We start from the raw sequence: 12,306 nt of genomic DNA on the forward strand, positions 1-12,306 counted from the left end.
TCAGGTTGCCCTCAATGGGGTATTCCTGGTTAAATAAAGGTTACATAAAGAAAATTAATTGCTTGTGCAAGGGTTTTTTTTTAATATGGATATGTCTCATTCTCTTAACATTCCTTTATTGCCCATTGTGGGATTGGACTGCCTTCACACTTCTCCAGGCCAGGTGGGAAGGCGTAGCCGTCGATGTTGAGTGCCTCCGCTCTCTTTAATCGACCCATTTCACTGCAAGTTCGATCTCTGGAGCTTCTCTGAGGTGTGGTAAAGCACTCACCAAACACAGTCACAGCGATAAGCATTGACTGCTTGGCTAGCATCTGCTATCACGCGATATGACATCATGGTGCTGACTCCTCACCTCTTAGTCACAGGTTACAATCTGTTTCTGTTGTACCCTTGATCAGAGCGTGATGGGGACACTGTGCTCTAGGAGGTGATATCCTTCAGATGAGATGTTAAACTGAGGTCCTAATTATATAATTGAAGATCCCACAGTGGCGGCACGGATGGTGCAGTGGGTAGCACTGCCACCTCACAGCAAGGAGGTCCTGGGTTTGAATCCCCGTCGGCCGGGGCCTCTCTGTTCGGAGTTTGCATGTTCTCCTCGTGTTTGCGTGGGTTTCCTCTGGGTACTTCAGTTTCCTCCCACAGTCAAAAGCCATGCAGGTTAGGCTGATTGGAGAGTCTAAATTGCCTGTAGGTATGAGTGTGTGAGTGAATGGTGTGTGTGCCCTGCGATGGACTGGCGACCTGTCCAGAGTGTATTCCTGCCTTTCGCCCAATGTATGCTGGGATAGGCTCCAGCCCCCCTGCAACCCTGTTCAGGATAAGCGGGTTAGGATAATGAATGAATGAATGAATGAAGATCCCACAGTGCTTACTGGTAAGATCGGGGATTACCTCTCTCATGTAAAATCTCCCAATTTGGTTCTTTCAACTTCTCCACCAAAAAAGGCCTAGGTTAGTTGGTTTAATAATTCATACACTCTAAACCTCCGTTTATTTGGTGTGGGTGCTATTTGGTGATGGTTGAGGTGGTGCAATGCATTGCACTGTGGAATCATGAGATGAAAGGAACTAGACCGGTTTAGGCATGATTGTTTCGTTGTATTCCCTCCAATGGGTTTGGTTTATCTGCCTGAGTCATTGGAGAATGTAGGCCCTCACCATGGTGAGGTGTAATTACTGTATCAACACAGTTCTCCAGATATATTTCTTCTGATATGTTTTTTATTTATTTCAAAGTTAAATCTTGGCTATATGGCTATGCTGTCCAGATTTTTCCTTATTGAGTCTGGCAGCACTGTGCTGTGCAGTACGTGTGCAATGAGTGCTCTGTGTTTGACTTTTGTTGGGCTTGTTTGAGACCCGCATTGCCTTGCTGTGTGCTTTGTGCTTTTGAGACACCCTCCTCTATCCTCTGCTGGTATTCTCCTAATTTGAGGGTAGCTACCCCTGACTGAAGACAAAAAGGGCAGAAACCACCGCCGCCGTCCTCTTGGCGAGAGCATAATCGAGACTTTTCATCCAGAGTGGAGATGCGTCTCGGATCTTTTTCTTTCTTTGTTTTGGACCGGGTTTTATCTCATCTTTATCCTTTTCCCACCCCTCAGAAAGCCCAACTGTATTTGTAAGCCCCTTTCTCGTCTCTGCAAAGTCTGTTCCAGGGAGCTGGGGCGAAATGTCCTCTCTCTCTGTGGCAGACCAGCTGAGCCGAGCAGTCAGAGCATCAAACGGAGTACACTCCTTGCCACGGGCGAATTTCAGGTACTCCGCCGAGCGGAGGAATCGCGCTGGCAGTATGAGACAGGGCCACCCTCGCTGATTGATTCCCTCCCTCCTCCATCTGTGGAAAAGATGACTGATTATGTGCCATTCTGCTGGGCGGCCAGCCACAGCCAGCCTTGCATAATCAGAATTCAATATCAGCTCGAGACGCGGTAACTGTATTGAGACCCAGCGTTAATGCAGGATGAGCTCTATGGATGCTGCATATTTCATGTTCTTTCTTGTAGATGCCCGGTCATACGTTGTGGGGCTTTTCCTTTCACTGTGACAAGTCTGTACTTTCAGCCTCGTAGGAGTCTGTGGTCTCGTTTTCATCGGTCTGTTTTTCGAATTGTTACGCTTTGAAAGCCAAGGAGGATTTGATTTCTGGGAGCTGGAATAGATTGCCTGGCCTGTTCTTTTGGGACGATAAAACTAAATGCAGCATATCAAATACATTTGAACACACTTGAACATGGGACCCAGCCTGAACTGTTTCAGTAAATCCAGCCCTGTAAATGGGCAATATGAGAAATGTGATTGATTAATGTTTTTAATTGTTTCAGTTTATCGACTGTATTTCTTCGTCTCGTAGGGCTTTCTCGACATCGATCTGACGGACTTCAGAAAAGGCGGCGCGAACGTTACTGGCTTCCAGCTGATGAACTACTCGGACCCTGTGGTGAGCCGATCGATACAGGAGTGGCTGGACTTCGACAGCAAAGACCTCAAAATCCCCAAGAAGCGACTGAAGGTATCTGGAGGTCACATCCGTTGGGGGCAAAGTTGTTTAGCTGCTCACACTGATACTGAAGGCAGCTGTGGAGTATAATGGATAGCACACTAAAGGTTGTAGGGCACTTTCATTGTACCCTTGAAGATACTTAACCTGAAGTGCTTCAATATATATCCAGCTGTATATAATGAACACTATGTAACAAGGCCAACAAAAAAAGTTGTGTAAGTGTGTTTGCCAAATGCCTGTAGTGCAGTTGGAATGCAATAATACTCAAATAGCCAACTGCTAAGAACAGAGCAAAATTACAAGCAGCTCAGTTTTATTTCAAGAAAATGCACAGTATTTTAAAAAAAGAGATGCCAGGGGGCAGAAACACTCCTGCTTCTGTCTGTTTCGTGATGAGGGTAAAGTAGCATCTTCTAAAGGAGCGTATACTAGGAGGTTATTTTATTCAGTGGTGTACAGAACAGGCTTATCTAAGGGTAATGTAAAGGTATAGCAGGTTCAACACACAGTCAGTACCAGGGCGCTAACGTTGCACACTCGAGCAAGGCGTTTCAGTATACCCAGCCCTGTAAATGGGTAATATGAGGAATGTGAGCTCTGTAAATCACTGTGAATTAAAGTGACTGCTGAAAAACGCATTACTGTGTCCTTAGAGCATTGGGAATGTGCCAGAAAGCAGAAAGCAAGCTTGCGGTTCATTTTCCCATCAAGAGAACAATTCGGGGCTAAACTGATCTGCTGGTTGAGAGCTTCAGGACAATGACTCAGACAAGGAGACATTTGCATGTTGGTACCAGAACAAAAATAGCAATCCGTGCATAACGTCGATATGTCTCCACTAATGTTGGGTAAAACCTCTATGCGTTCCCTCCGTACGCACATATAGCATCGCAGACATATCGATGTAGAAATGTCTGTTTTACTGCACAAAATAAAAGAGGATTTATGTTAGTAATATTGGTGCTACATTAACCCCTAAGAATGGGCAGAGTCTACTATGTTGTGGCAGTAGCTCATTGCACTGAACATTGCATAATGTTTTGTAATGAACAGAGAAGTATTTGATTGTGATAATCAGTGTAAGCCTTTTAAGCAGCAAGTCATTGGCTAATAGATGCGCTGGAATTCATTCATCAACACTGGCTAGAGACACAGACAGGCCATACGCAGTAGTATCCCTTTATTTACCTTTAAATAATTGTGGAAGAAAGCTTAGCTTTAAACTTGTCATTACAAAATCAACATTTTTCCTTTTTTGATTAGCAAGTATTCTAGGTATTTAAAAATCCATTGTCAAGTAATCACAGAGCTTTCTATTAATATTTAATATAGTCTTTTTGTAAATAAGGCAATGTTCAAATTGCCTTTACTAAGGCAGTAGTAAAATCATTGAATATTTTTTAGGAATAGGCTAAACTCTATATTGAGTTAATTTCAAGCTTGTCAGGGCTTCAATATGCAGGATGGATATTTATGCCATTATGTTTTACTGATAGTCAGGCATGGAGAACTAAGAGTAGATTTATCCATGTGTTCAAATAATATGTGGGTATAAGATAATGCTGCATTTTTGATGGTATTGTTTAACAAGTTCAAATGAATGACCCGTTTAACGGTAAAAGGTAAAGAAAAGTTTTTAAGGTAACTTTTTGTAGGCCTCTAGCCATTGCTGGTTTCAAGTGGAAAGACTCAGACTTTCTTTTGACATCTGCCAGGTTTTTTGGTAATTATTGTGCTTGGTTTTCTTTAGTACACGGGTGCCCTCACATATGACGGTGTGAGTGTGATGGCGGCCGCCTTTCAGAACCTCCGCAAACAGAGGATCGATATTTCGCGGCGAGGGAACGCTGGTGACTGTCTGGCCAACCCCCCGGCGCCATGGGGCCAGGGAATCGACATTCAGAGAGCCCTGCAGCAGGTACCATCACACCAATGACCAAGGCATCACAACAATGGCCGAGACATGACAACAATGACTGAGACATCACAACAATGACCGAGGCATCACACCAATGACCGAGGCATCACAACAATGACCGAGACTTCACAGTCACACCAATGACTGAGGTGATACACCTATGACCGAGACTTAACACCAATGACCGAGGTGTCACACCAATGACCAAGACATCACACCAATGACCGAGACGTCACACTAATGACCGAGGCATCACAACAAAGACCGAGGCGTCACACCAATGACCGAGACATCACACCAATGACCGAGGCATCACACCAAGGACCGAGGCGTCACACTAATGACCGAGACTTCACACCAATGACCGAGGCATCACACTAATGACCAAGACTTCACACCAATGACCGAGGTGTCACACCAATGACCGAGGTGTCACACCAATGACCAAGACATCACACCAATGACCGAGACGTCACACTAATGACCGAGGCATCACAACAAAGACCGAGGCGTCACACCAATGACCGAGACATCACACCCATGACCGAGACATCACACCAATGACCGAGACATCACACCAATGACTGAGACGTCACACTAATGACCGAGGCATCACAACAAAGACCGAGGCGTCACACTAATGACCGAGGCGTCACACTAATGACCGAGGCATCACACCAATGACCGAGGCGTCACACTAATGACCGAGACTTCACACCAATGACCGAGGCATCACACCAATGATCGAGACGTCACACTAATGACCTGGCAGAGAAGGGCATGAACAAGTTGGGTCATTTAACTGTTTATTTTCATTCTCAACGGGGACCTTTGGCACAGAGGTCAACAAGGGTATGATATCTCAAAAAGACCTGATAAAGAAATAAGGTGACCATTAAGAAAATGTTTTGGGACCCAGCGACCTCTAGTATATTTACCTGCATGTGAGGTGGCCTGTAGCCTAGCGTTTAAGGTGCTTGACTGGGACCTAGAAGGTTGGTGGTTCAATGCCCCAGTGTAGCCACGATAACATCTCACAACAATGACCGAGACTTCACACCAATGACCGAGGTGATACACCAATGACCGAGACTTAACACCAATGACCGAGGCGTCACACCAATGACCGAGACATCACACCAATGACTGAGACGTCACACTAATGACCGAGGCATCACAACAAAGACCGAGGCGTCACACCAATGACCGAGGCATCACACCAATGACCGAGACATCACACCAATGACCGAGACATCACACCAATGACCGAGACATCACACTAATGACCGAGACTTCACACCAATGACCGAGGCATCACACTAATGACCGAGACTTCACACCAATGACCGAGGTGTCACACCAATGACCGAGGTGTCACACCAATGACCAAGACATCACACCAATGACCGAGACATCACACTAATGATCGAGACTTCACACCAATGACCGAGGCATCACACCAATGATCGAGACGTCACACTAATGACCGAGGCATCACACCAATGATCGAGACGTCACACTAATGACCGAGGCATCACACCAATGACTGAGACGTCACACTAATGATTGAGACGTCACACTAATGACCTGGCAGAGAAGGGCATGAACAAGTTGGGTCGTTTAACTGTTTATTTTCATTCTCAACGGGGACCTTTGGCGCAGAGGTCAACAAGGGTATGATATCTCAAAAAGACCTGATAAAGAAATAAGGTGACCATTAAGAAAATGTTTTGGGACCCAGCGACCTCTAGTATATTTACCTGCATGTGAGGTGGCCTGTAGCCTAGCGTTTAAGGAGCTTGACTGGGTCCTAGAAGGTTGGTGGTTCAATGCCCCAGTGTAGCCACGATAACATCTCACAACAATGACCGAGACTTCACACCAATGACCGAGGTGATACACCAATGACCGAGACTTAACACCAATGACCGGGGTGATACACCAATGACCGAGACTTCACACCAATGACCGAGACTTCACACCAATGACCGAGGCGTCACACCAATGACCGAGACATCACAACAATGACCGAGACATCACACAAATGACCGAGGCATCACACCAATGACCGAGACATCACACCAATGACCGAGGCATCACACCAATGACCGAGACATCACATTAATGACCGAGACTTCACACCAATGACCGAGGCATCACACTAATGACCGAGACTTCACACCAATGACCGAGGTGTCACACCAATGACCGATGTGTCACACCAATGACCAAGACATCACACCAATGACCGAGACGTCACACTAATGACCGAGGCATCACAACAAAGACCGAGGCGTCACACCAATGACCGAGACATCACACCAATGACCGAGACATCACACCAATGACCGAGACTTCACACCAATGACCGAGGCATCACACCAATGATCGAGACGTCACACTAATGACCTGGCAGAGAAGGGCATGAACAAGTTGGGCCGTTTAACTGTTTATTTTCATTCTCAACGGGGACCTTTGGCACAGAGGCCAACAAGGGTATGATATCTCAAAAAGACCTGATAAAGAAATAAGGTGACCAATAAGAAAATGTTTTGGGACCCAGCGACCTCTAGTATATTTACCTGCATGTGAGGTGGCCTTTAGCCTAGCGTTTAAGGTGCTTGACTGGGACCTAGAAGGTTGGTGGTTCAATGCCCCAGTGTAGCCACGATAACATCTGTGCAGCTGTTGCGCCCCTTTGCTCCAGGGGGGATTGTCCCCTGCTTAGTCTACTCAACTGTAAGTAAGGTAACGGTAAAAGTGTTGGCTAAATAACTGTAATGTTACAAATCAGGTTGCTGAACTGTTTATTTTAGGACATTTTGTGCTGAGCCCACATGGGTGTGATATCCCCTGATAAAAAAAATTATATAAATAAAACAAAATGTTTTGGGCCCTAACAACCTACAGTCTGCTTGCCTACATTTAAGGAGAGAATGGAATGAGGAAATGCAGCTTCATGAAATTCAAATGGAATTACAACTTAGGAGTATGTACTGTCTGTGATTTTTCTCCAAAAAACTACAGGGAAGCTAAATAATAATTTCTAGTGTATTTCATAATATCAATGTCTTTCTCTCGCAGTTCACAAGGCTATGTCTAACAGACAGCTTTGCTTCATGTAAATGTGAAATAAATCAAGTACTTTTTTTGTTTTATAGTCTATTTTTTTAACGATGAAAAGTGAGAGGCTTGTGCAGACTGTTCCATTGTGCCTTCAACTTCTCAGGGATTGCAGTTCTGCTCAGACAATTAATTCTGACACTGACACTATGCTGTGAAGACACAGAATAAGCGTCTAAGATGATGTGTGCAATTTATTCAGAGCTACTCTGAGAGAGAAAAACAAAACAAGCAGGACTGTACTATGAAACTTTTATATGAGTTCTGCTAGCGTTTGATGTTGATGTTCAGGTTTTTGGAAGTCGGAATGCTCTCCATTGTGAGGGGGCGTAAAAATTGTCTAATGTTTTGGCTAACTCCAACTCTAGTACTGTAATATACACACAGCTGTAGCCCGTCCACTTAGAGGTTTGATGCGTTGTGTGTTCAGAGATGCTCTTTTGCATAGCACTGTTGTAATGCGTGGTTATTTACGTTACTGTCACCTTCCTGTCACTTACTTAAATTGCTAGTCTGAAAAACTGGTTATCATTTCACAGTTCCGATGAGGAGAAAATATTTTTCAAAATGGCTGAAATGCCGCAACGCACAGTAACAACAATAAACTCCTAAATTAGTTTTGAAAACTTTTTTTCTATGTTACTGTTCCCCATAAACAGCATATGTTGCAAAGTAGCACTGAAGTGTCAGAGCTAACATCAGCTTCTTGCCATCCGCCATGTTACTAATGAGCTACGGGTTCACCCCCGGAGTGCTCCGAGCTCGTAACTCCAAGCTCCAGGGTCAGACCAATGAGCTGCCAAGTTCATAAACAATACTGCGTAATTTTATATGGACATGCTGATCCCATATGACCAGTAATGCTCATAATAATAACGTGGATGTGTGGCTATTCTCTGAAGGTTGAGCTGGAGGGCCTGACCGGACGCATTCAGTTCGATGAGAAGGGCCGGCGCACCAACTACACAGTCACCGTGATGGAGCTGGGACCAAAGGGACCCAGAAAGGTAAACGGCACTGTCTCTTTAACCGCAGGAAACGCAGAAGAACTCACATTTCCATCAGAAGTGCAAGGTCACTTGGAAAACAATTGTATTGTCTATTGTAATAATATAATTTTGGCTCACAACTAACTTAAATTCATATCTGTTTTTTTGAAAGGTACTTCTTTCGCTAAACTGTTTTGGGCATCAGGGATTCACTTATTTTTTATCAGTGTTTTTGCATGTTCCAGGGACCATAAACTGGGTGGAAAATTGATGTGTCAATCAATCTGCTGATACGCTGTATTTTTCCTCCTGTTTGGCCATTATGCTCATATATGGAATATTTTGAAGTAACCAACTCACAATTACAAATCCAACTGTTCAACCATACCATTTGTATGTTATGTTATATACACCTGGGTTACTCAGTCTTTCCCAGAAAGAACCGGTGTGGGTGCAAGCTTTTGTTGCAACCAAGCAGTTACACACCTGATTCTACTAATCATTCAAGTCTGTGTTAAGGATTTTCATTAGTAGAACCAGGTGTGTAACTACTTGATTGGAACAAAAGCCTGCACCCACAGCGGCCCTTTCTGGGTAAGATTAAATATCCCTGGTATACAGTGTAGCATATGCTTCCTTGGATAAACCTACAAGTTTTACTTCAATAGGTTTTGGTTTATCCGATGAAATTTTTTTTCTACACTACACTAGCATATTTAAAATGTGTTTTCAGTGTGATTTCAATCCAGCGAACAAGAAGGCCATGAAATGAGCAGGTAGAGGATATGCCATGTTGAGGATATCTCTTCTGTTTGCAGGCAGGCTACTGGAACGAAGTGGAGAAGTTTGTGCGAACGGCGCCATACCCACACAGCGGCAATGAAACATTCGGGCTGCAGAACCGGACCTACATTGTCACCACAATTCTGGTGGGTCCCTGAATGTTTGACTGTATGAGTCACGACCCGAAGTAGAGGAGCATTCATCGGGTAAACTGGACCAAGTGTTTAGTGGTAGTGCTCTGAACACCATTCAAATGACTAATGTTCACAGTAAATGTTCTGTATCTAACAGCAGTGCCTCAAACTCCATCTCTCTCACAATGAATTTTGGGCCCCTGCAGGGGGCGGAGAGGCGATGACTAAACATACGGCTTTGTAAACAAAATCACGTTTGTCACGACAGCCCCACTCCCTGCTTGGGCTCGTGGGTAGCGTAGGATTAATCGTTCTTTGAAGACATTCCAAAAAAAAAAAAAAAAAAGCCCATCTTCTTCCTCGTAATGAATTCCTCCCGGTGACTAGCTGCATGGCAGTTTCATTTTGTTCCACGCTCTGTCGGCGTGGCAACATAGAGCTTCATTCGCGGTCGATCTAGGGCCCGGACTCCTGCCACCACCACTTGCTTTGAAGGCCACTGCCAGTGGACTTGGCTGGAGGAAGCCGATACATGGACGGTCTTCTGAGATCGCTGTCTGAACAGATGAGAAGGTTCCGGAAAGGGGCTGGCAGCGCAGTATTAAAGTGGCCGGTGCTTGTTTTGGGGGCCAACTGTGTTGGGGGCCTCAATACACCCAGTATGAAAGCCAGAGAGTGGATTTTCCATAAACACATGTATCCCAGCATGCCTTGTGTTAAAAGAAAAAGGTTTGTGCAAAACTTGAAAGACAAAATCTCAAGATGAATATTAATAACTTTTTGATCCTGTGCTCAAGCGTTAAACTTTCTTTTGCATTCACTCATATTTGTCACACTTCAATCATAGACTGTTATAGGTTCCTTTAGCCTAATTACTTCTGAATATTCATGCCTTGTGGGTATACTCTGTATCCTGTTCGCTCACGCTTCTGCTTATGATCATTCCCCCGACTAACTGAGAATTATAAGAAGCCGTCGTATTGTAAGCTTTCTGTTTAACCAGCGCTTACATTGAGCAATGTTGTCTGCAGTTCTAGCTCAGAAGCGCCATCTTAGAAGACCAAGTCAACAGTTATTTCTCTGCATAATTCTTGTGAGGGATCTTACAGTGTTTAGTTTTTCTCATAGCAGATTTAAAAATGTCTGTGTGGAAATAAAGGGCTGTGCGATTGGAGTTGCTCTGCAGTCTACAAGAATATTAATATTGATAAAGTGAAGAGTTCTCTCAACTCCAACCATCCCTGTGGGGAAGTGAACAAACATTTAATATAACAATAATTCTGGAAATAATTATGGAAACTACTACCTGTCCAGCATGTATCTTGCCACTTACCTAGTGCACGCTGGGATAGGTTCCAGCACCCACCACGACCCTGAACAGGAATAAACAGGTTAGAACCATGGTGGTGCTGCACCCTAGCAACATGGCTGCAGGTCCCTAGCAATTGCAGTTAGTCATAATGACATGCATGATGTTGTTGACCTTACAAATGTGTGGCGCCCTCTGAGCCTTTGAGACTCTGAGTTGCTACTCCACAGGCTGAAAACATTTGGAAACCACTGGGTTAGAAAATGGATGGATAGTGTATGGAAACTATGGCTTGTGTGGCAATTATTTTGAGACCAAACACATCCCTGCTGAAGAAACAGCTCAAGCTAGGTTTTGAAACAGCTGATAGCTGGTAATTCCACGCTGGATTTTCCACCAGGGATAACATTTCGTTTGATTCCTGGTTCAGGAATCTCCGTACGTGATGCTGAAGAAGAACCACGATCAGCTGGTCGGGAATGACAAATACGAGGGCTACTGCGTGGAGCTGGCCGCGGAGATCGCCAAACACGTGGGCTACAACTACACGCTGGAGATCGTGTCAGACGGGAAGTACGGGTCCAGGGACACCGAGTCCAAGATGTGGAACGGCATGGTGGGGGAGCTGGTCTATGGCGTAAGTAGTAATAAATGATCTGTACATGTGTTATTAACATCTCGTTGTTAGCACTTATGTCATAAACCTTGATGCCAAAGGATATCTCGTTATTAGCACTTATGTTATAAACACTGATGCCAAAGGATCCCTGCTGAAACACATGGTGGGGGAACTGGTCTATGGCATAAGTAGTAATAAATTATCTGTACGTGTGTTATTAACATCTCGTAACATGTCAAAGGATCCCTGCTGAAAAAAGGTTTTGAAACAGCTGATCACTGGCTGCCCAATTCAGACCAGCTCCTAGCTTGACATGGTTTGAAATAGACAGCCAAACAGCAGCCTCTGCAAAGAGTGTTCTGACGTCATTATTCCACACACGCATATAGTCATATTCAGTGTGTTCAGTATTCACAATTGTGAACAAGAAAATATGTTGTCTGTTCCTTTGTCATAGCGCATCACCCATGTTTACATACAGAGTGCTGTTTTTATTTTATTTATAAAATAGCTGAGTTATTATTTCATCCAGTTCAATCCATTTCAGTCCAAAAGGCTTAAGTGTTCAGTCGTGATGCACCTAGACACGCCACTTGCTCTTTCTCTTCCAGCATTTATTTACTACAGGGAAATATGTCTTGAAAATGCTATGCCCCTTTGACAGAAATTGCTTCTGAAAAGAATAACAACGCTTTGGCACGGTGGGTCATGGCCTTGGCACTGTACAGGAAACAGGGGGATGTGATCGTGCCTTAAACTTGTTAGCGCCACAAAGGGTGGTGCTCCCCGGTTGACATATTATGTTGGCTTTTCCACCGTTTCCCCTCACTTTCAGCAGAATAACTGTGTCCTCCATTATGGCTCCTGCATTTCCACACAACAAATATCAGTATAATAGTGCCCTCCATTACGGCTCCTCCGT

At 44.4% G+C, this 12,306-nt stretch overlaps 1 protein-coding gene across 3 annotated transcripts in view; it reads left to right on the plus strand.

The window, feature by feature from the left end:
• The window catches only part of LOC133132295 (glutamate receptor 1-like), a 78,829-nt gene that overhangs the window by 30,921 nt on the left and 35,602 nt on the right, over positions 1-12,306 (plus strand). For all 3 annotated transcript variants that reach the window (XM_061247636.1, XM_061247638.1, XM_061247635.1), the window contains exons 6-10: positions 2,360-2,518; positions 4,260-4,427; positions 8,453-8,557; positions 9,358-9,468; positions 11,196-11,402. In XM_061247636.1, coding sequence (XP_061103620.1) covers positions 2,360-2,518; positions 4,260-4,427; positions 8,453-8,557; positions 9,358-9,468; positions 11,196-11,402 — 750 coding nt within the window. The remainder of the gene's footprint in view (positions 1-2,359; positions 2,519-4,259; positions 4,428-8,452; positions 8,558-9,357; positions 9,469-11,195; positions 11,403-12,306) is intronic.

This window comes from Conger conger, chromosome 7, assembly GCF_963514075.1.
Source record: "Conger conger chromosome 7, fConCon1.1, whole genome shotgun sequence".
Classification (NCBI taxonomy): domain Eukaryota; kingdom Metazoa; phylum Chordata; class Actinopteri; order Anguilliformes; family Congridae; genus Conger; species Conger conger.